General features: G+C 57.4%; 6 protein-coding genes across 6 annotated transcripts; 3 read left to right on the forward strand and 3 right to left on the reverse strand.

The window, feature by feature from the left end:
• Positions 1-290: 290 nt before the first annotated feature.
• Positions 291-3171, forward strand: B0I36DRAFT_141424 (uncharacterized protein). Its single transcript, XM_046148374.1, has 3 exons — positions 291-775; positions 1038-2700; positions 2800-3171. Exons 1-3 carry the CDS (start codon positions 557-559, stop codon positions 3096-3098), a joined length of 2181 nt encoding a protein of 726 aa, XP_046010448.1. The 5' UTR covers positions 291-556; the 3' UTR covers positions 3099-3171.
• Positions 3172-5010: 1839 nt separating this feature from the next.
• B0I36DRAFT_375418 (adenine phosphoribosyltransferase) lies at positions 5011-7565 on the forward strand (the record flags this gene model as incomplete). Its single annotated transcript, XM_046160367.1, has 3 exons — positions 5011-5049; positions 6737-7124; positions 7408-7565. The coding sequence occupies 3 exons, from the start codon at positions 5011-5013 to the stop codon at positions 7563-7565; spliced, it is 585 nt and encodes a 194-aa protein (XP_046010449.1).
• A 1078-nt stretch (positions 7566-8643) lies between these two features.
• On the reverse strand, positions 8644-11822 carry B0I36DRAFT_246285 (glycoside hydrolase family 47 protein; the record flags this gene model as incomplete). Its single annotated transcript, XM_046150219.1, has 2 exons — positions 8644-11649; positions 11724-11822. 2 exons carry the CDS (start codon positions 11820-11822, stop codon positions 8644-8646), a joined length of 3105 nt encoding a protein of 1034 aa, XP_046010450.1.
• Positions 11823-13282: 1460 nt separating this feature from the next.
• On the forward strand, positions 13283-14068 carry B0I36DRAFT_327559 (uncharacterized protein). The gene has a single exon (XM_046154488.1). It carries the CDS (start codon positions 13557-13559, stop codon positions 14028-14030), a length of 474 nt encoding a protein of 157 aa, XP_046010451.1. The 5' UTR covers positions 13283-13556; the 3' UTR covers positions 14031-14068.
• Positions 14069-15432: 1364 nt separating this feature from the next.
• B0I36DRAFT_141494 (uncharacterized protein) lies at positions 15433-17075 on the reverse strand. The gene is made up of 4 exons (XM_046148375.1): positions 16842-17075; positions 15842-16777; positions 15628-15777; positions 15433-15534 (listed from the first exon to the last, which is right to left on the reverse strand). Exons 1-3 carry the CDS (start codon positions 16980-16982, stop codon positions 15745-15747), a joined length of 1110 nt encoding a protein of 369 aa, XP_046010452.1. The 5' UTR covers positions 16983-17075; the 3' UTR covers positions 15433-15534; positions 15628-15744.
• A 4578-nt stretch (positions 17076-21653) lies between these two features.
• Positions 21654-22090, reverse strand: B0I36DRAFT_141521 (uncharacterized protein). Its single transcript, XM_046148376.1, has one exon. The coding sequence runs from the start codon at positions 22040-22042 to the stop codon at positions 21761-21763; it is 282 nt and encodes a 93-aa protein (XP_046010453.1). The 5' UTR covers positions 22043-22090; the 3' UTR covers positions 21654-21760.
• Positions 22091-22356: the final 266 nt, after the last annotated feature.

The raw sequence follows: 22356 nt of genomic DNA on the forward strand, positions 1-22356 counted from the left end.
GCGACGATGCTTCAAAGTTCTGTCAGGTTGTTCGATTGTGCTTCTCCAGGTCGGGTATGCTCAAGAAAGAACCACCTGGCGGGCCCAGAGGGACAGCAGGTCCGGTCGGACCTGCCTAAGCGGGCGAGTTGACGAAAAGGGCCTGGCGGCGCTGAGCAGGCGACATCGCTGGGCCGGCAGCGTGTCCACCTCGACCCCGCTCCACCCTGGGCCCCGTCCTCGTGCTTTTTCACCCAGCCTGCTGCTATTTACCTTCGCCCTTCCCTCCTCCGCCGCCTCCGGTTCGGAACCTTCATCCTCGCGAGACCGGAGTCCCCCAAGACTTTTTTTTTGTGTGTGTGTGTGGTGTTTGCTTCTCCCCAACGGCACCCGTCCCGCTCCGCGCCGCCGTCCGCAATCCACAACACGTCCTCCGTTCTCGCCTCCGCCGCTGGCACGGACCCGGGCCTCCGCTCGTGCGGCCCTGTGCTGCGCTGTCGTCCACTCGACGGCCTCGCTGCCGAGGCTGAAAATCCGTCTGTGAGAGCAAACCACCACCGCGCCTTCCCTTACCACCATGGAGGCGCGCGCGCTGGTCGGTGTGGGAGGCCCTTCGGCTTCCCAATCCCCTATCAGCCCAATTGCCCGCCACGGCTCCATCAAGCGCAAAAGGAGCACGACTGGGCTGGATAGTAGCCCTGGCAGTGGCGATGAAGACCACTCGATGCTAGATCCAAACGACAAGAAACGTCAGCCAGGGGTCAAACGCGCTTGCAACGAGTGCCGCCAGCAAAAGGTCAGTATCATTTCCCCGGGTGCACCAAGGCGTACGCTTCGTTTCTGCGCCGAGTCTGCGGCGTGGTGTGTCTCTTCTCATCCGATCCTCATCGTGGTCCACCGGTATCGGGCGAGCTGCCTGGCGTCACCCATTTCGGACACGCATTTCCCCGAGACTGGCTCTTCCAATTCGTCATTCAAATGCATTCGTCCGAACAGATCTCCTCCTTTGCGACCCTTGAAAGAATCCTGGAAGCTGACGGTTGATCGCACTCTCTTAGTTACGATGCGATGTTGTGCAGGACCCCTTTCAGAGCTGCTCGCGCTGCAATCGCCTCAAGCTCGACTGCAAAATCGAGTCCAACTTCAAGCGTGTCGGCAAGCGTTCGAAACATGCCGAAATGGAGAGAGAGATTGAGCGGCTCCGGCGGAACATCCGGGCAGCCAAGAGCCAAGGCTACGTTCTCGAGGATGACCACGAAGACCTGGCGTCACAGCTGCAGTCTCCCGTGGCAACCAACGGCTACTCACATACCCGCAACCCATCTCTCATGGGTTCTGATGAGGCCGTGAGCTCCCTGCTGACCCTCAAGCGGGGAGGTTCCTACAGCATGGCTGCACAACATTACGCATACGAACTCGAATCCGTTCGACTCACCGATCAAGACGTTCGCGGCCTCTTCCAGGAATATTTTACCTGCTACCACCCGTTCTTACCGTTCCTCAACCCCGAACAGTCACCAGACCTCTTCTACCAACAGCACGCACTGCTATTCTGGTCCATTGTCGCCATCGCCTCGCGCAGGTATCGACCGAAGCCTAGTATTCTTCACGAGCTTGCCAACGGACCCCTCAATAGGTTGTTGTGGAACACCGTGGGCGATGTCCCAAACAGCTATTTTGTCGTCAAGGCTTTGTGCCTCTTGTGCACCTGGCCCTTGCCAACAAGCACAACAACAGCTGATCCGACACACATCTTGTGCGGAGTCATGATGAAGGCTGCAACCGGTATCGGCTTGCACCGCCCGAATCATACTCAAGACTTCTCACGAGTCTCTGTAGAGCTGAACAAAGACCAGCTCCACGACCGCGTGACGACCTGGGCTGTTTGTAACATCGTCGCCCAATCGATAGGAACAGGCTATGGACAGCCAGCTTCGACCTTGTACGATTGGACCCTTTCAATACGCCCTGGCGAGGATACGCCATTCACGCTGGCCCCGGAGCTTGAGGCACGGTTGCGCATCGAGAGATTCTGCGACAAGATCTCCAAGGAGATGTATAGCAACGCTAGTGACCCTCGAGGAGTCGCAGGCGATGAGCATCGAGCCATGCTCATGCGCGTATATCGCAGAGACTACGCAGACTTGCAGGCGTCCATCCATTCTCAACCGCTCTCTTCGATTGTGATTGTCCACCTCAAGGCCGCTGCAGTACACTTGCGGCTAGCAGGCTTCTTCGACTCAAGCACAACGCCCGGATACATGGATGATCTGATGGGCTTATGGAGGGCTGTGTCCACATTCCTAGACGTGCTTTTCGAGGAGTCGAATCGCCACATTTTGCTCTATGCTACCAATTATGTGCAGCAGATGCTAGTGGCCGCGGGTTTCGCCCTGCTGAAACTGATGCGCTCGTTCTTTGCTAAGACCATTGATTTCGACCGCGGCCGGCAACTATTTCACAAGACTGTACAAGCCATCCGGACGACGAGCGTATTAGAGAACGATCTCCAGTGGCGTTTAGCCGAGCTTATGGTGCAGATGTGGAACGGCGCCCGCCTTGAGAAGGGCAAGAACACCTACCACGAGGACGACCCGGCAGCCAACATCGACGATAGCCTGCAGCTGAAGGTACGCTGCCGGCACAGTATGAGCCTTGTCTTCGACTCGATCTGGCGGTGGAGAGAAGAGTTCCAGGCCGCTGGACGAGCCACACTTGACTGTAAGGAAACCCCTCGCCAGCCTCATTCATGACTTGCTTTTGTGTTGTAACATAGCCGCGCACGCGTGGTAGCAGTGCGCATGAGCTAATATTGAGCAGCGCTCAAACAAGCAACTAACCCGGACTCGGCTAACGAGTCTTCAGCATCATCGACGCATCTTGATAGCACACTGATGCCGCCGCAACAACAAAACATCTCGCAAAGCCTGCCGAACATGAACGGCGGGCTCACGCCGCAGCCGACCCACGGAATCACCAGCAATGGCCCTAACAGCATGATTGCGGGCATAGGCTATGCCGGCGACGCAAACTACGACTTCTTCGACCCTCAACACTGGATGCTGGATGGTCTGCTGGATTTTAATTACAACTTTTCACAACCACTTGAGGGGATGTGAGCATACAGAAACCGGTCCTAGCCGCCTGGTCGCTTCCACCTTTTGGGAGATGGCTTGGGTTGCGCCTAGCCACAAATCCGACCCCTGCAGCGCGTCTCTGACGAAATTCATGACTTGCATGACTGCAGCGGCTGGAAGTGGCGCTTCAAAGGGAGATCTTTTTGGCACAGACGCCGCGCGCCTTTTTGCGTAGAAGCATAGATGGCCACGTTTCGCGTTGTGGACTCCACGAGTCCTTGTTCACCATTTTGTTTTCACTTGGTATATGCCATCTGGACCTTGAGAGGGCACGCACACACAAAAAGCATGTTTTATGAATTGGGAGGGCAAAGAAAAGCGTTGCCGCCACCTGCGTCAGGAGATATTCCCCGGCCTTGTTTTTATCCATTGGTTGTACTTTGCGACATATCCTAATGTTATTTTATTCGTTTGAGAGATGAACTTGTACAACGTGATCTGAGTAGCTCTTGACATTGAATCAAAACAGGCCACTCCCTACAGAGGTGAATCCGAGCGTGGTGGTGCGTGGAAAGTGTCTGGCGTGCAACAAGCGCCATCCCGTCTCATATTTTTTTACTCACCCCAGAACCCCCGGGCTGCCTGCCTAGTCGGAAGCTCCGGATACTGTGACGATTCTGGACTTTGCTGGAACCACCAGCGACTTTGACCTGCCGCCGGTTGTCCTGCTGCCGCCTCGGTCCTGAGAGACTTGGCCTCTTGCCTGCCTGCCTGCCTGCCTGCTCAACCAACGCCTTGCGACGAGGCGCGAAAACCGCTTGCATTGCATGAGCATTCTCGGCCTTGGTGCTAAAGTGGCGGTGAGGGCATCATGCAAGTGGTGATGGAAGGCGTGTCCTTGTGCATCGAATGGCTGCATTGGCTGCGCACACGCGCCTGCGCCGATTGGCCGGCGTGTAGTCATAGAGTGCTGGGCTTCCATTACACAACGCTACTTTACTTGCGTATTTGGTCATTGTGAGAAACCATTCTGACTTTTATCCCCTCCTGCGATAGAAAAGCAATGGGTATCCCCTAGTGCGGCGGACCGGTGAGCGAGGGTAGCTTCCTCCATGGCTGTGCCGAGGCGAGGAATATCACATCACGCAACCTTTCGTGGGGGTAATGTATGGTGGTGCAGGACACGGTGGGCCAACGCCGGCTGTGGCGTTGATACGACGAAGCAGAGTTGCCAAGGCACTGGAGCTGCATGCTTGTGTTCACATAAGAAGAGCTGGAGGCTTGCGGGGTGAAGAGCTTCCAAGGTTGGGGAGGGGTGGCGGCCCGTCGTCGCACACGGAACGGTAACCTTTTGTGAGACAATCCGGGGAAGCTGCCGGTTGTGAGGACGGGTGGGTGTTGTTTGCGAAGAAATGGCAACAACCATGGACATTTCTCTGCTCGCTGGGTGGCCGTGACGCCTACGGACTGCACCAGGACACGGCGGCAGCATCGGATAGCCTGGCTCCCTCTCTGTTCTGTCACAACATGAGTTGCCCGGCAGCAATCGCCCCATGTCGAGTTTTCGGGCAGATGAAGCAGGGTGTGTGTTGCTGACTATCTTATGGGCTGCAGTGAGCACCCGATACAATCGATGGAGGGTGTCGCAAAGGCCGTGGCGCTGGCTGCTCAACAAGGTGTGACAAGGCTGTGACGTCCAGGCCTTTTGAGTCGCCGCTGGTGTGCGCAAGCGAATGCATCGACAGTCCAGCTTGGAGAGTATAGTCGGGGGGCGAGTTCATTTGATGGCAAACCTGTGAGTCTGAGCCTGTCCGGCGTCATGAGCACGCAACATGCTGCGAGGTGCTGCGGGATGGCTTGACCGCCTCCATTCGAGCAATGCGAGGTGGACACTGGCCAAAAAAAAATCTATTTCATGACACGGATGGCAGCCGGCGAGTGAGTACAAGGCGACATGCCAGTGCTCGGCGTGGAGATTGTGGTGTCTGGACAGGTTAGTGAGGGCTTGCTTCTGTGTGAGTGGAGTGCCAGTGCTAGTCCGACGTGTTCCTGAGACAGGATCGATCTGGAGGGTGCGGGTCGTGCGACGTCGATGAGCAGAGGCGGAGAGGCTCAGAGGCTGGGCGAGCATATAAGAAGAAATCTAGAGGGCGGCCCATCATCAAGTGGCGAGATGCCAAAGAACAGACGAGGTTACATGGAGGCTGCCCAGGATCGACAATGTACTTGGCGAGACATCTGAGCTGTGTAAGTGACAGAGGGGCCCGGCGGCCAATTGTGGAACCGGGCCAGCAACACCACGACTGCCTGCCTGGCTGACTGTCCTGGACATCTACTGCGTATCTGGCGAGGACCCGCGAAGCGTACCCGCCGACGCGTCAGCTGCTCCAGTGTCGTTGCAACAAGACAATGGGCCGAGCAGGGACTTTGGCCCGCATCCCCAGGGCGAAACCTGGCAGGGCGGCTCGGCGTGAGGTTAATGATGTGGAGGTTGCCAGTGGCGCACATAAGGTACATACATGGCAGCGTGCGGCTGTATTTTTGTTAGCACACAATGACGCTGCCCGGCGGCATCCATCGATCCATCCCTCCATGGATTGTGTAAGTGGCCGCCCTGGAGAGTCTTGTTGCTGCTCGAGCAAAACGAGGGCTGAGTCACCGGGGCCCGGCAGGCGCACCCGTGGGGCCGGGGCTGCCTTCCGCGGGCGCACGAAACAACCTTGGAAACCCGTGAGACCGTCACAATCATTCACGGCTCCACGACAAGAAAGCTTCGCGGGCTTCACTGCTTCACGGACAGACGGACGGCCAGCCATCGCCAGGCCCCCATTCGCTACGTACCTTAGGCAGTGCATGTCCCTTGTTGTCGACTGCCTCGACTGCCTGCCCTTTGTCAGCCAGAAGCTCCGCCCCACCCTGGTCGTGCCACACACACACACACACACAGAGAGAGAGACACACACACACCACACACCCGACCCGGGTCGCCGCAAAGGATACGACCGGGCGCTCTCGAGGCGCGCCGTGCCTGCTGCTGCCAGCTCAGACAGGTAATAAGGTCGGTTGCCAGCCAGCCTAGTTTGCGCTGGTCGAGACAACCACTGGTCAAAGGCCCTTCATACCGCCCATTGTAGTCTGTCTGACACGCACGCGCGCCTTGCCCGGCCACCCAAGCCTCCGCCTTATCTCGCCATCGCATCTGCTTCCTCTCTTTTCCCCCGTTCCCTTCTCTCCTCCTGCCTCTGCTCTGTCCCGCAGTCTCTGACGACGATCTCCGCCTGCTAAGCTCAACGGATCCCTCCTGTGTTTTTCCCCCCTTGATCCGACCACTCTCGCCCGCCTCCGCCCGAAGCCCCAGCTGGCCCTTTTGCGCTCCCAGCCTGCCAACTGCTCCTCGCCCGCTGCAGACCAAAAAAAAAAAAGCTACCACCGCCAACCAGATCACTAGATTCCTCCATGCCTCGCGACGATAGCCCGCCCCCGCCTCCACCCGTCCCTCCCAATTCTCCCGTCCGATAAAAAAATATCGACCCCGTTCGATATCTCACCACCACCGCTGCGACCACCCGCCCGCTCGTCTGTAACCCTCACGCCCATTCTCTATTACGCCACAACAACACTCGCACCACGCAACGGCTTCACAATCCAAACCGCCCATCATGGCCTCCAACATTGAGCAGACCAAGAAGATGGTCATTGACGCCCTCGGCCGGGTGCCCGACTTCCCCAAGCCTGGCATCAACTTCATCGATATCCTGCCCGTCTTCCAGAGCCCCACCACCTTCAGCGCTCTCCTTGACGTCCTCGAGCACATGATCAAGGAGCAGTTTGGCTCCGACGGCCCTGATGTTCTGGTAGGCCTCGAGGCCCGCGGCTTCCTCTTTGGGCCCTCTCTGGCCCTGCGCCTTGGTGCCTCGTTTGTGCCCGTCCGCAAGCAGGGCAAAATGCCCGGCAAGTGCCTGAGTGTCAGCTACACCAAGGAGTATGGTGACGACGTCTTCGAGATCCAGGAGGGTGCCGTCAAGCCCGGCCAGAAGGTTCTCATTGTCGACGACATCATCGCGACCGGTAAGCACCTCTTTTTCCTCTCTTTGTGCGGCCGCCAATCGTCGCGGCGCATCCGTGTCGGTTTCCAGTTGCGTCGCAATCGGCCCTCTTTCATGCCCCGCCAGAGCCCTGCCCCACCAACGCAGGTCTCGATGCCTGCCACATTGGTGGGGTCCACCGCCCGTTATCGCCCGTGGCACCATCTGCCCCTGACAACACGAGAGCCTGCTCTTCTTGGTCCTCGCTGCAATCAACTCGCCTCTCGTGCCCCCAAGTACTTTTGAACTGACTTGACTATTACCAGGTGGCACTGCTATCGCGGCTGCAGAGCTGGTCGAGAAGTCCCAGGGCAACCTCCTTGGCTTCCTTTTCATGATTGAGCTCAGCTTCCTCAAGGGCCGTGATAAGCTCGGTCTTGGCCCCTCCCGCAAGATGCTCACTCTGCTCGAGGATATCGAGTAGAAGGGCCGCCCATACGGCAAAGTTCTTTCTTATTGGTCCGGCGGCTTTCAACATCCGAGCTATGCAGGTGCGACACATTCAACAATCAAAGACAATAATAGACCATGATTCCGTGATGAGGGCATGAGCCGAGTCGTTGCGTCACGTATGTGGCCAATCGCAGCATCACGCGTTTTACACTTAGACGGTGAGGGGATGGTAAAGGGTCGGCCAGATGCGGTCATCTTTGCTGTAACATCGCCACACGCAGAAACAAAAGTTGGAGAGGCTATGCATGAAGATGGCGTTTTGGCGGGTTTTCCTTGGCTTATTTTCTTTTCTTTGAAACACACACACACGCTCTCTCTCCTCCTCTCTTGGAGAGCACGACGGACAGGTGTCGATATACTACCATTTCTCATGACCTGCTCGGCACCGACCGATCCTGACTTATTATAGACTTCCGACGCACCTAATACCAGATGTCATGCTACGCACGTTCGTGCAATCTAACCACCGATAGAAACCACGTGCGCTCGGCGTGAGAAGAACAACATCAGAGACCCAAGACCGATGCAGGCGACGCGGGCTGGCCATGTTTGACAACATTGACGATGCAAGGTAATCCACGTGCATGCTAGTGACTCTTAGCAGAGCTTTCTTATCGGGCATGGATCGAGCAGGAACTAACTAGATCTGTGTCAACCATGAGCAGAGCTCTCTCTCATACAAAGTATGCCCCAAGCCTGTCAGACAGCACCAGCGAGGTCGGACAAGCCCCGTTTGGCCCAAGCAAGGGGACATCGCGAAAACGGGCACGCGCGACGGGGACACGTGCTTCCAAAAGCACACCCCATGAGAACCATTGGGAATAAAAACACACCACGGGGATAATTTTCTTGGTATCGAGTGGATTTATATACATGACAAGCGTAGAACGTGTGCTAGACTAGCTGTACGCGTAGAGTGGATGAGTTATCTTCGCCCCGGTCTCTTTCTTTATAATATAGCAATGGTTAATCGTTTCAGGTACAAGTCTGGGGTTCTTGTCGTTCCCTTTCAGTACACAAAATTCCCAGGCGTCCGCGAGCCCGACTGCTCATACGACGACGAGATTATTGATCTTGAGCCCCTGGCTCTCGACGTGGTACCGCCTACGGAAGCCCAGACTCTGCGCGTCCCTCAGGAGGTCGTACACGGCGTCACCGCCTTGGATCATAACCATGGGGATCGGGTACCTGCGGAGCACTCCCGAGGGAGTCTTCTGTACCTCGTCGAGCAACGGCCGGATAAAGTTGTAATCATACGGATCCTCCTCGGTGGCTTGGATCGCCGTCGACTCGTGCGCCTCGCCGGACACGACAATGACGAGCTGCAGCGACTTCGAACTGGGCGCGAAGGACGGGATGTTGGCGAGCTTCTCGGAGAAGGAGCACCCGCCTCGGCGCATTACGATGACTTGGTGGTTGCGCGGCGCCGCGTCGGGCAGCTTGCCGTCGCACGCGGTGTCGGTCAAGAAGATGGTCTGCCACGAGAGCGCGCCGATGTTGGCCTTTATGTTGTTATGGTTGTTGAGGATGTTGACAACGTCCGGAGCCTGGCGCGTCGACGGGAGAGGCGCAACTCCCGGGCCGGTGGGGATTATGGCCGTAAGCTGTTCGTATTCGTGCTGTGGTGTCTTTGAGGGCTCCGGGCCTAGCGTCGCGATTGGTTCTCGGAGAACAGAGGTGATTTGCTGCAGCAGGGAGCTCAGCAGGCCGGACCCAAAATCTGCATGCCCCTCAAGTACGTGTTCGCCTTGACGGCCTTGTGTTTCTACAGGGCTTGCCGTGCCGTTCTGTGCTTCCAGCTGCTCTGTCGGGTTGAGCTGCACCACGATGTGCAAGAGGACCGAGTCCCGAATCCGATTGAATAAAGGGTCGACAATGTCAGACAACGAATCTCGGGAGATGAAGACCTTTTCGTCACGCCCAAGTGCCAGGTTTCCAATGCCGGTGATGCGCCATCCTCTCTCGGACGACTCTGGAGGCTCTTCCATCGCCATGGCGATTTTCAGCCCCGCGAGACGGTTGATAGCCAGTCCGTCGCCGCCTAATCTCATGACATGTTGCGACCCTAACATGAGGTTGAAAGCGCTTCCGCCTGACTGAGTGTTTGCCGGAAACTCGATGACCTGTGTCTCCGTCCGCTTCGATATCGTGCAAACGCCATCGTTAGGGAGAAACGCTGATGGCAAGGTCCATGGGAACACTGTATGGTCCTCGGTTGGTTCGCCTGGGGTCTCTCCGGGCTCACTGTCTGCACCGATATTTGTTCCGGCCGCTCTATCGGGCTTGGCAATCTGATGCAGCCGAATCAAGGTGGCCGCATTGAAAAAGTCCTTCCTCGCAGCGGTAGCAGAGCCGGACAAAGGTGGTATGGTCGGCGGTTTTGGACAAGCATTGGTGAAAGAGTCGTCATAGTACGGTTGCACTGCTCGGTTTCGTGACTTGTGTTTTGGCTGGTAGTGCTTCGCCTTGCTGGGGATAATGAGTGGGTGACCCTCTGTGGTGAACACATAGGCGGCGTCAAGCTTGTTCAGTGGATGATCTGGGTCGAACAGCAAGTACATGTATTTCGCCGTCTCTCCGAGAAAGAAGCTTTCCATGCGGTCGCTCAGTTGTCCTGTGCGGACGTCTTGCAGGCCCGACCAGCCGCAATCGGTCCAGCAGCGACGCTTGATGTCCCGGAGGACCATTTCGCCAGCATACAAGTACCACGGATCTTTTGTCGCACGATATAGATAGTACGTCGACTCGATGAACTCCGGCCGTCCTGGCCACCAGCCGAGTCCACCTTCGACTTGACCATCGCGGACAGACCACCTCTCTGGCAGAGCAGAATAGCGTGTCCATAGAGCTGTGTACAAGAGATGCGTTTCGATGGCTTCGTCCATCTCTCCTGCCAGCGCGAGAAGCCCTGAGTAGTACGCACCCAGACTGTCTATCCAGTAGGCCTGGGGCGACCCCGTTGACACATGGGCGTTGACGTAGTGTGGATGATGCTGGCCGGAGTAAAGATGCCGCTTGATAGCAGCATGTGCATGATGCCACGCCTGGAGGAAGGTGTCGGAGCTGTTATCCTCCTCCGACAGCGGCTGGTATATACTGTTGGGGTCGAGCCACGAGTCTGGCAGTTCGGCATCCGTAGACAGCCCGGGCCTTGGCAGCGTAGTATTGGGCAGCTGATGCCCGGAGAGTAAGATGTGGCTCTTGAGTGCATACTCGAAGAAACTGTCGATTCCTGCCCCTATTCCGGATAATGCGCCGATCCAGTGGCCGCTCTCCGCATCGACCCCGGCACCTATCAGTCCTATGTTGCTGCGGCGCGCCCAGACTGCCCAGAAGGCCCGTTTGGCAGCCTGCTCGAAGCGCGGATCGTCTGTGAGCCGGCTGAGTACTGTAAACTCCAGGACGAGGCTGCCAGCGCCAGCACTGCAAGTCTCGGTGATTTCCCTGGACGGGTCCGCCTCATTCTGGGCGCCGGCGGTGCCATGCAGCGGCGAATTGAGGTAGAACGGGATGCCGTGCCGGAGGTTGACGCGCGGGTACGGTATGCCGGTGGCGGTATAGAAAGCGGGTAGCAATCTCTGGGCAAGGTCAAGCGCGAGTCGCAGCAGCTGCCCATTGTAACTGAAGCCGTTGGGCCAAGGGATTGTGCGCTGCTCGTCCTGGTTCCCGTCGCTAGACCGCGCCTCGTAGCCATTGATGGGCAAGTGGCCAACCGCAAACAGGTGGGCACTCAGTAGTCCTCCAACACCCCTAATCACTGTCTCGAAGACTTGCACTTTGCTGTCGACGTCAAAACCGCGGGCACGTGCTCCCTTTCCAGATGGGCCCTTTCTGCCATCGCCATACTGCTCGACGAGAGCCGCGACGCCATCCTGGAAATCCCGAAGGGCCTTGGGACCCGTCCCCCTCTCATCCTCGGGAGCAGAGGCGAGAATGGCAAGGGTGGACAGACTGTCAATCAAGGTTAGAGAGTAGTTGCCGAGGACGTCATTGAGGCCAATATTGGCCGGGTTGGCGGGGTCGCGCGTCAGCGGAGTGCATGACACGGGCCGGAGCTGTGAGCGCAAGGATGTCAGCAGGTGCGTCGTCGAGCTGGACCGACCGGCTTCATGGCGGTGTGAAATCATACCTCGTCCTCGGGAAAGGCCACCGACATGTAGTTGTCGAAGCCGTGGTAGAACATGTCGACGGCTTGCTGCCGCAACTCGGCCACCCGTGCCGGGCGCATGGCGGCCGCGGAGCCGGCACATGCCAGCAACAAGAGGAGAAGCAGCGAAGAGAGCGAGCATAATGCGAGAGAGCTGGACAGCAAGGAAGGGACACGCCTGGGGGCGAGGCCCCCGGCGGCCAGGCCTGCCGAGGGCATCACCGCCGACGAGGCGCAGGCGCAGGCATAGATGGGCCAGTGCACTGCCGAGGAGTCGCGAGGCAGGCGCGCTCGATGGCTGAGAGGGATGACGGGAATGGGCCTCGGTGTAGCACTGCACGAGACAGAAGCCGGCGAGGTCACACGGAGGGAGCAGCGTCGACGGGCGGCTGCGGTCGCGACGTCGTAGAGGCGGATCGACTGACTGACTGACTGCCAGTCCACCTGGGCAGTCGCAGACGAGATGTTGTCATCAACGCCTGGTCCACTGATGTTGCGGGGCCCCACTCCACTAACAGAAAGCCTCGTGCCAGCCATGTCCCCGCGTTAGTGACGTGGTCTTCTGGAACTTGACACGTGCCACTCACCTGGGCAAGTGCTCCCTTCTTTGGTCGTCCAATCAGCGCAGTCGTGACAACAACCCTCCCTCCCACATTGCCATGGCAGCATTGATTCACACTTCGCACCTCTTCAGGGGTTCTGCGGGAACAGACGCATGCGTGAGCAGGTGCCTCTTTCACAGTGTGGCTCACTTGATGATGAAGGGGGGCCAAGTTCCGCCAATCCATGATTCCTGTCGCAGCAGCCCGTGCACATCACCCGGGGTCTGCAAAAGGCAAAAGTCCTTGCGCCTGCCCGGCAAGAGACCGATCTTGAGAGCGAACGTGTCCAGGCCAGGCCGAGCCTCCAACAATGTCGGCAGCCGTCCGGACCCGTGTGGTTGCCCGAAACCTCGGCCGGCCCGATCACCACCCTGCTCGGCATCGGGTACCAGCCCGACCGCCGCCATCCTAGCACAGCCCTCGTGGCACGGAGACATGTATCTCTTGCATTGCAGGTCATCATCTGTCAGCCATTTGATAAATGCATGTCATATTGAGCACGCAGACCACGTGTGCCTGTTTTGTACCACTTGGCTGATCCAGGCGCGGGTGCTTCCAGCAGCTTCCTTGAGCAACTAATTTATACGGTCGGGCTCAATTGATTGCCTTGTTGCCTTGTATTGTACAGCCCACCCTCCATCAAGTCTCTGTGCACGGATGCCCTTTGCCCGCCAAAGTGAAGGATGTACAGTTCTGCCTGTGGGTTACACCAAATCGTTGGCCGGCTGTGGTGCTCAAAGGAGACTTTGACGTACTGGGGACATGCCTACCAGGCTCGATTCTTTTCTGAGCATCGGGCGTGGGAAATGGCGGTGTACTCGCGTAGCAACAGGATTGACTTCTCGGGTACCAATGATGAGGACGTGTTTCCCATTAGAAGTATTCTTACTGACAGAATCGATGACATGATCCTCCGCCACTAGATTGCATGAGGAAGGGGACTTTCAAGAGGTTGCATGCGGCAATCTGCCACCAACGGACGATCACACATGGAGAACCGCTCTTGTGTCAGATTCCTTTACATAATGCAGGACTGTTGGCCTCCCAGCACTCGACATCCGAGCCACATTCCCAGAAACCACGAACCAAACAGGAAAAGATGTTTGCACATGCGTCACCAGTATACACCATGGCGTATCTAAGCCCGTTCTAGGACGTACCTACTTCCGATGCTGCTTTGCCCCAACGTCCGACACGGGCACACACCCCATGCATGGCATGTCGACAGCCTCTTTGTCCCTCCCGCCCCCCCTCCTCTGCGAATAGAGTGCAAGCGTGCCTGGCATGTCCAGGCGGTCTTGTACTACCACCCCCAGGACGACCAACCAGGACAGATACATGCGTGCCCATGACTTCAACGGCCCATGTGAGACAAAAAGCCAGCGCCCCTGATGAGTTGCATATGCTGCCGCCGCCGCCGCCGCTGTGGTCCGCTTACACTTTGGACAAGTACTCTTGCCTCGACCTCGACACCGCAGCTCCGCAAAGGAATTCCAGGAAAAAGAACGGGCTTTGTAGCAAACACCAAGGGGCCTTCACAGACCGTTGGCCGTCCGTCACAATTCACGCGCCAATGCTGGGAATCGGGACCAACAGGGCCCCAGAGTCAAGCATATCAGCTGACCGCGATGTGTCGTGGGATTCCTCACAAACCCCACTCTTCAGGAATAACAAAGTAACCCCCTGAGCGTCATACATATCCCGCCAAGAAATATATGATCGAATGTACAACATGTGCCCGTGAAACCTAAGATCCTGCTGCCCCCTCCCCCTTTCCAAATCCCCCGCCATGGATGAAAGGGGGGGGGGGGGGACAAACATCCCATCTCTGGTGGGACGAAGTCGGGAACTCGAAGCCGCTACCCCCCCCCCCCCTGGCTCATTCACCTGTGTGATAAACCCAAAATGAGCGGAGGAAAAAAAGAAGCAAGTAGATTGTAGGCGGGTAGACAAAAAAGAACAAACCCCAGCAACAAACATATACAGGGGAAGGGGGGATGTCCACCTTCAAATTGAAACGGGGGCTTGGGTGGATGCAGCAACATCCACCCAGAACCACTTGAAGCTGGGGTAACGCAAAGGCCATCTAGCCGACAGAAGCAATATCTCGGCGGCCCTTTAATACTCTTGCTTTTTTCACACACACACTCTCTCTCTCCAAGTCTCCTACAAGTACTGGCATGCTCTTATGAGGCGTTGATCCATGTGGGGTTATGGACCCCCATTGCCTTTGGCGCGCGTAGCAAGCATTTTTTGAGCAACCGGATTCCTCGGGGCCAAGGGCCTCCAAAGTCTGGTATTCTGGCTGGGCCCGAGGGTCACCACGCGAGTGGAGTTGGATGTTTGGGCCAAGAGTACGGCATCACGAATGGCCATGATATTCACAGTCAGGCGTTGGGGTTGATTAGAGATCAAAAACATTTTGTTTCACGGCTTACACGATTCCAAAAAAATCCGAAGCATTACAGTTGGCAGATCAGGTTGGAAATGAGCGTGTCATTGTTGCTGGAGGCATAACCTCACGTGTGAACTAAAGGCCGATCTAACGTAAAACAACGCAATGCAGCAGATCCATACCGCATGATGTACAGCCTTCGTAATGCGTACTGCAGCTGAGGCAAGAAAAAAGACGATGTCGATAACCCATGCTGCAGAGCTGAGCTCGTCCAAAGCGCGCAATGAGTGATGCCCTTGGCGAAGACTCCCCAAGGCGTTGCAAAATGTGAAAGTGTGGTATCGGTGCGAACGCTGGTAAGCAGAGTCTGATGCAAGTGTCTTGGTAATGATATGCATGGATGGGGTATATTTGAAGCAGGAAGCAAAGATGACAAGCCAGCCAGACGCGGCGATGAAGTAGAGCACAAAAGCATCAACCTCTGCTTGACGCCTCAGTCGGGCTAAATGGGAGCAACACTGCCGTTGCCAACGGCAATCTCATATGCTTCTTTCGAATAGGCAGCCTCTTGGCACTTCATGGATTGCGATGTTGTGTTGCCGTGGCTTGCCGTGCTGGTCAAGAAGGCTTCAGAGTCCATGAATCCGTGTTGTCGAAGACCATTGTGCATGAACCCGGACTCGTGAGAGGCCAAGTCCCTCTGTGCTTCCGAGCCCATGATGTAATCGAGTTGCTCTGCCGTCAACTCGAGCAACTGATCATGGCTCTTGAGGTCGCAATGGCTTGCAGACCGCGACTTGTTGTAGCGCGGAATCATGAGCTTGGTGCGTCGTGCGCCAGGTGACGAAGAGGACAACTCGTTGTCAACGGAGATATGACCCTCACGCACCAGTTGTGCCAGGATCTGCTCGTTGCAGAAGGTCATAGCTCTGCTACCCCCTCGCCTTTCCAGCTCTTGGCGAATGACGGGAACGATGTCTCTCATGACATCGGCCAAAAGGGCTCGCTATCTAGCTGTCAGCTGAGAGCTAGATGATCGCTGTGCCACACAAGGTGTTAGCCGGATTGACTGTTCTTAAACTTACCTCGGATTCGGGCCATACCTGGTGTTTTGCTAGAGCTCGGTTCAACTGCATCTGCAGTGTGGCTTTGCGTTTTGGTGCATACTTTTCCGCATATCTTTGCACAATTTGATCCCACATGTCTTCGCCGTTGAATGCGCCAAGTTCGCATCTCAACTCGTAGAGGTATCTGTCCTGTTCCTTCACGTTGTCGTCAAGGGCGATCCTCTCCTCAGGGTTAAGGGGGTATTGCTCAGGTCTATCGTCGGAATTATCTCGGGGGCGAGGCGTAGCTCGCTTGTTGCGTATCCGACGAGCTCCTGAAGACCTTCTCGAGGCCTTTTGTGAACGACTCTTGCTCGACCTGCTGGCGTCACGAGTCTCTGCCTTGTGCTCGTTCACCACAAGGCTAGGCTGGGCATGGTGGTATTGTGGGTAGGACTGGGCAACACCTCCCAGGTCGTTCGATGATGATGCTGAAGCATGATAGTTTCGCTCATAGGTATCATGAGATTGACGATAGAGGTGTGATTGATGGTGGGGAGTCTGAAGAGCATGCAGATTTGGCGCGAGTGGCATGTCGTGCCTGACCATTGCGGACGAATTCATGTCCATTGAGTAGGGCATTACTTCTGTGGTCAAGGCTGGGGATGGCCAGAACGAAGGTTCAGTGGCTGCAGGCCGGTGGATATCGGGTTCATCAGAACCTTCCAGTCCATCGTACATCGCATAGCCGTGGGATTGGTGATGAAGAGTGCCAGGCGAGTGAGGGTGGCTGTGGTACGAAACACTGTTCTCATAGTGCCATTCAGCACGCGAGGTTGAACGTGGCGAATCGTGATCACCAGTACCAGGTTCGTGCTTGACCATTGGAAGCTCCTGCGTGCTTTCGGGAGTTTCTGGTGACCCAGCCCCTGAAACAGGAGTTGGTAGCGAAGAGTTGTTATAAGGAATAGGATATTCGCCGTAAGTGCCAACCTAGCGGAGTTTGGAATTAGTGAGGCTTCCTTGGCAAGCATCGTTGCAGCCAAGAGCAACATACGGTCGTGTAGACTGGGTCGTGTGAGCTTGGTCCTGCCAACGGGGGTGTCCGCGTTTCCCGCAGCTGATGAGGCAAAGCGTCATGAAGGGACATGCCATCTAGCCTCGACGGCTCCGTGGAGAGGAAAGAGTGGTCGTCCATTTTCGGGATTCTGCAAGGCAGGAGACGACTCGAGAATGACACTCTGAGATGATGTTATGCGTGGGAACAAGTGGTGTGTTGTTGCTGTTGGTGATGTTTGATGTTGAACGATATCCCACGACAAGTAGCAAAAGCCTGCGGGGACACGACGTAATATGTACGGTCACAGCACCTTCGCTGAACCGTGCTATCCTCCCTGCAGTCGTCTAACAGCCAGCGGGTTGTCGAGGCGCAGCAGCAGATGTAGCATCAAGGAGCTGTTCAAACTGAGGAGGATAAAGGTTGAGGGTCTGTCTGCCTTCCGGGTCGCTTCTGATGCGGGCCACAAAACACGACAGGCCCGGGCTGTCTTTCGACTTAAGTAAAGAGGAAGAGACGTCGCGCCTGATCCCAGGGAGCTGATCTAAAAACGCCGGTATAAGGGACTGTAGTGTAGGGGCGAGGCATGCCATGCAGGTGGGCATCGACCCAGGTCCACAGAGGGCTTTACTCTATCGAGAACCCTGCCGAGGAGGGACCCTGGCCACAACCTTTACCCACACATGCCTCGCGCAAGACAGGGCGCCCGTCCTGGTCTGGAGGCTCGGGGCGGCTTGCGCAAGACAGATCTGCTCCGGTACATGCTGGCTGCCCAGGGCAAGCATGAGGCCCGCCAGTCAAAATGAAAACGCACATGCGCCCCACTGCGCTGCACTTTGACATGCCACAGCCGGCTTGCACACACAGGGGGAGGGGTGTGCTTGCGGTTCACTACGGCGACCCTGGGGATGGCCGTCAACCGTGTGTCCCGCCCGTTCTGCAAGCTGTGGTGCATGGGGGGAGCGGCCTCGTCGCTTATAGGTAGCGAGGCCACAGGTTTTCTGTCGAGCCTGCGTATTAGCCGCCCTGCTGTGGCGATGCCCTGGCGCGATCGTCGCCAACTGACATTGATGGCGAGCAACAGCCAAAGTGTCAGTGAGCCTAGGCCTGTTGTTGCGGCCATGGGGGCTGTGGAAGGCAGCATTGGGGGCTTCTCTGTGCGTCTGCATGTATTGGCACCAGAGCGCACGTACCCTTGACAGATGGGGACATGCTAGGCTGGGGATCGCCATCAAAGAGTGGCCGCAGACCCGAGCCGGCAAGTGTCCAGGCGTCGAGATGGATCTGGGGCCAGTTGTGTATGAGCACTCTTTGGTCGTGGGCGGGGAGACGATGAGACAACGGCCGCCACGATATCGGTGCCCCGGGAACGCTGATTGCGTCGACTGCTCGTCTGTGTATCTCGTGAGTTGCGGCTGTTGCTGCAACGCTAGGCTGGAAGGGTGGTGGTGGTGCTGCCTCCTGGAGGATGGATGCAATTGTTGCTTGCCAAAGCGTTTGAAGCTCCGTCTGGCACATCGATCTCGGCACTCTGTGACAGGGCTGTGCTGCCTGCCTGCCTGCCCGCCTGCCCGGGTGGGAGCAACCCCAAGGGAGCGTGCTCGGGTGCCCCGATGTATACAGTGCGTGCACACGGAGCATCGAGACTGGAGGGACTCAAGCTAGGGTCAAGTCTTCTCCTCCTCTCTGGTGGCTTGTGGCTTTCCCCTCCGAAAGCGAATGCTTGTCAGGAACCTTTTCCCAGGTGCTCTCCAACCGGCCTCAAATCTTGAGTTTTGGCGCCCATCAAGATCGAAGCCATCCCCTCGCTAGCAGCCACAAGTCTTGCCCCAGACTAGCACCGCTTGCGCAAGAACAAAGACGCGCGCCCCCGAGATCCATCTGGGGGACTCATGTTGACGAGCTGGTGCCCTCCGCACGACACCACTACGTCGTCTACAACGTTGGCTCCGTCTGAGATCGCAAACCTCGCACGTCGGCGAAAGGGCCTGCTGGCTAACAATTATCCATCATTTTTCAAGAGGACGACGACCGCACAAGAGCACGGCAAATGAAGTTGTCCGGAAGCCATCTTGTAAAGCGCGGTACTCCCTTCCAACAGGGCAATATCCGATATCAATCACGTCGCTCTTTCAAAGCGGCAAAGCTGGCGCGGGTACGGCAGGCAAAATGGACAATCCGCCCCCATTCATTTCAGTCGACATTAATTGCGACTTTAAAGAGTGGCGCTGGCGGGAATCTAAGCCCCCCGTTCCGCGCTAAACGCAAACGTGACAGCTGGGGGACAGCTTTCAGGCTTGGCTCTCAGGGTGTAGGCCTCGCCCCTCGAACCACTCTTCCCGGGCCGCCTTTTAAAGCCCGGTTTGTCGGGAGTCGTGCTCAGCAGTGCTCTCCTGCACAACGAGCTCACTTGCACAAATGTGCGAGTCTCAGCTGGAGGTTCGACAGCGCAGATGCTGTGTCGGGCCGTCGTTCCCAGCCCAGAACAACAGATCCTTCGCCGTCCCTGGAATCCCAAACCCGCGGTGGACGCGCACAAAGCTCTTGTTCCATGACTGTTCGGGCTTGGGTTGTGGGCGCTCAAGACAGCACTTTGAGCCGTATTATGCAGATCGTAAGGGGCTGCCGGCAAGTGGATCAAACTGACCGAGCAAGGTACGCCTGACGGAAGACGGAAACTGGGTCCGGTGAAGGCAGTTCTCCACTACTGCTACCACAAGCCAACCAAGCCCTGGTCTATCCTTCAGGCCCTGACCCATCGCTTCTTGCGCAGCATGGAGCAGAGCTGGGTAAAGAGCAACGGAGTGCTGCCATCATCCACTTGACAGGCAGCCAGAGTCTCCCTGATCCATGCCGCAAGGCAGTTTTGTCATTGGGGTTCCATCCCCCAGCTCTACTGACTACCGTAGTACGCCTGGCTATGCTAGGCATAGTGAAATGCTCCATCCTCGAGAACGGGCCTGAGCTTCCTGCCTCGGACGGATCCGAGCAATGCGGGCTTGGGCCGAACCCGCAAGGGTATTGGCCCTTGCTGGCTCTTTGAAGAATGGCGCTTCGCAACCGGTCATCGATGCACATCATGTGGAGGGACTCAGCTGAACATTGAATCTGCAGCAGGATTCTGTAACAAGAGCAACTCGAGTTATTGGATGTGACTGATGGTTCATCTCTATCCCACATCGAGGTTCGAGTGGCGCTTTGCTGGCTGCCGCCATTGTACTGAGCCCATCTCGCGCTTCCCGGCCCGTTGGAAGCCCTTCCAACCAGGTGCGGCCTCGTACGACCACGACGCACATGACCCCCCAATATGGTCAACGGCCTCCTGCCTAATGTGTCACAACTGAGTCGCTGGTAATCTTCCGACGCTCTGGAACGCCGCGCCTTTAGGAAGGTCTTTGCACCAGGTGGAGCACGCACAGAGGGCTCATGGCCTCGCGTTGGAGCATGCAGACTGGCGAGAAGCTGCGGGTGGCCCCGGTCAATCTCCGGGAATTTTTCGCCTAAGCAAGCCGCTCAAGTGTCGTGCTTCACGCTGCTGGTGCCATCTTGGACACCAAGATCCTTGGTATCCGCATCTTGCTTGAGATTTCAGCCCGCACGAGGCGGACCGTCCGCAGGCGGGCGAGTTGCATGATTCCTCGTTGGACATGTTTGCGTCTGGCCCCTCGTACAAAATCTGAAAACCAGGTTCTCAGGGGCCAGAAACGCTCGCCATGCCCAGAATGAGGAGCGATTCTGGCCGTCGTGGACGCGGCAAATAGTCATCACCGAGTTCCACCCTTTCGGTGTTCTTGTGAGCCGCAGAGAGGGCCCGGCCTGCGTCTTTTTCTCAACAGCACTAAGCGCGATGCAGCGTCCGCCCTGCCACGGCGCTTGGGCAGTCGTCTAAGATCAGGCGACCCAATCTCAGCATGACGATGCGCCTCGGGTGGGCAGTCAATCGCCCTGCAGGCAAGTGTGACGTGGTGGCCGCCAAAGAGACCAGAGGCAGAATCCCCGCTTGGGCTGCTGCAAGGCATGTAGACAGTGCTGGAGACGCGAGTGGGAGCGGGCCGGTACAAGCGCTGGTGGGCGTGCTCCTAGGCAGGCTCTGCTGGGAGCGGGAGGGCGATTCGTGGCAGCACATGCAAAGTGGGGCTCAGGCGGGAGGGGTGAATCCCTGTCCTGCCTCGGTCTCGCCCTATCAGCTCCCGGCAGGTTTCAGGACCTCCGCCGCGCCTATGGACTCTGCTGATTGGTGCACCGAGTTGCTGAACCAGAGTTCTGGTACCCAATCAGAATCAACTCCCGAGGCCGTGCAGCCAATCAGCGTCAACGTGCGCGTTAAACAGGGCAATTCTCGCGACTTGGCAACGAGCAGCTCGTTCGCACGCACGCTCTTGCCAGGTTGTCAGTCGAGCGCCCCCAGGCCCCCCCATCTCATTGCCTTTTGCGCGCAGGCCCGACACGTATTCTGCCAGACCCCTCGAGTCCATGTCCCTGCCGCTTGACACTCGACCACGGCCCCCTCTCCGGAGTGGCAACCCGGCTCCCCCCTCCCATGCCGCGCCCCACGGGTTGCTGCCACATATGCAGCTCGCCAGTGCCGAAGGAACTTTCGTCGTCAGAGGCGCTGCTCCCGGGCTCTCGGTGATGACTCTTGGTGCTGTCGAAGCATCAGCCTGTTGCCAGAAGATCGGTCCCGAGGCAGAGAGGTCGCAGCGACCACTCGCCACGACAGACGGCGCGCAAAATATACCACGGATGCCCGGGTTCTCAGGATGAATTAGATTACTCCGTCACCACCCCTATGCAACGACACACACACACACACACACACAGAGAGAGCAGGGTCAAAGACGTCGCTCCGAGCCCGCCAGCACGCACGCCCGCCCTGTGCTCCATCCGCGCGCAGGCGCCCTTGTTGCCACCCGTCCTAGTCAGGCTGCTGCGTCTTTGCCCATTTTGTCATCGAGCCCCCAATCCTTGCCAGTCGCACACCACTGACGCACGACTGCCTCCAGTCGCCGTGGCCATTTTGGGTTCCGTCGAGCCTGCCCGCCCCTCCGCTCCTGCCTTTGGTGCCCCCTTTGAGCACTTACATGATCAAATGTAGTTGCCCGGGTACCTGCCACGTCCGGGCTATCACCGCTGCCCCTCCGGCACCAGTCCTCGTGCGTCTCCGCCCACACTTCCATCCCACCCTGGTTTCTCTGCCCCATCTCTCTCTTCTTTCCCTCCACGCCCCCTATCGGATCGTCCTGGTGCTCCCACTCCCTCTCGCGACATGCCGAAGCCGGCTGTCAAGAACGAAGACAAAGATGGCCCCGGCGTAGTCCGCGAGTTCCTCCTCGACCAGATTGAGCTGCGGCGCGCTCTCAAATGCGGGATGGGCTGGTCTTCCTGTCTGCAACCCACACCCCCCCTTTCAGACCTGCCGTCTCCTCCTCTGCGGTCCACACACACCCTCAGCCGTTACACGCTCAGGCAACACCACTCCACTGACGAAGCGACTGCGTGGGAGCAAAGAGATCAT

Source organism: Microdochium trichocladiopsis (assembly GCF_020744255.1).
Source record: "Microdochium trichocladiopsis strain MPI-CAGE-CH-0230 chromosome Unknown B0I36scaffold_7, whole genome shotgun sequence".
In the NCBI taxonomy this organism is placed as follows: Eukaryota; Fungi; Ascomycota; class Sordariomycetes; order Xylariales; family Microdochiaceae; genus Microdochium; species Microdochium trichocladiopsis.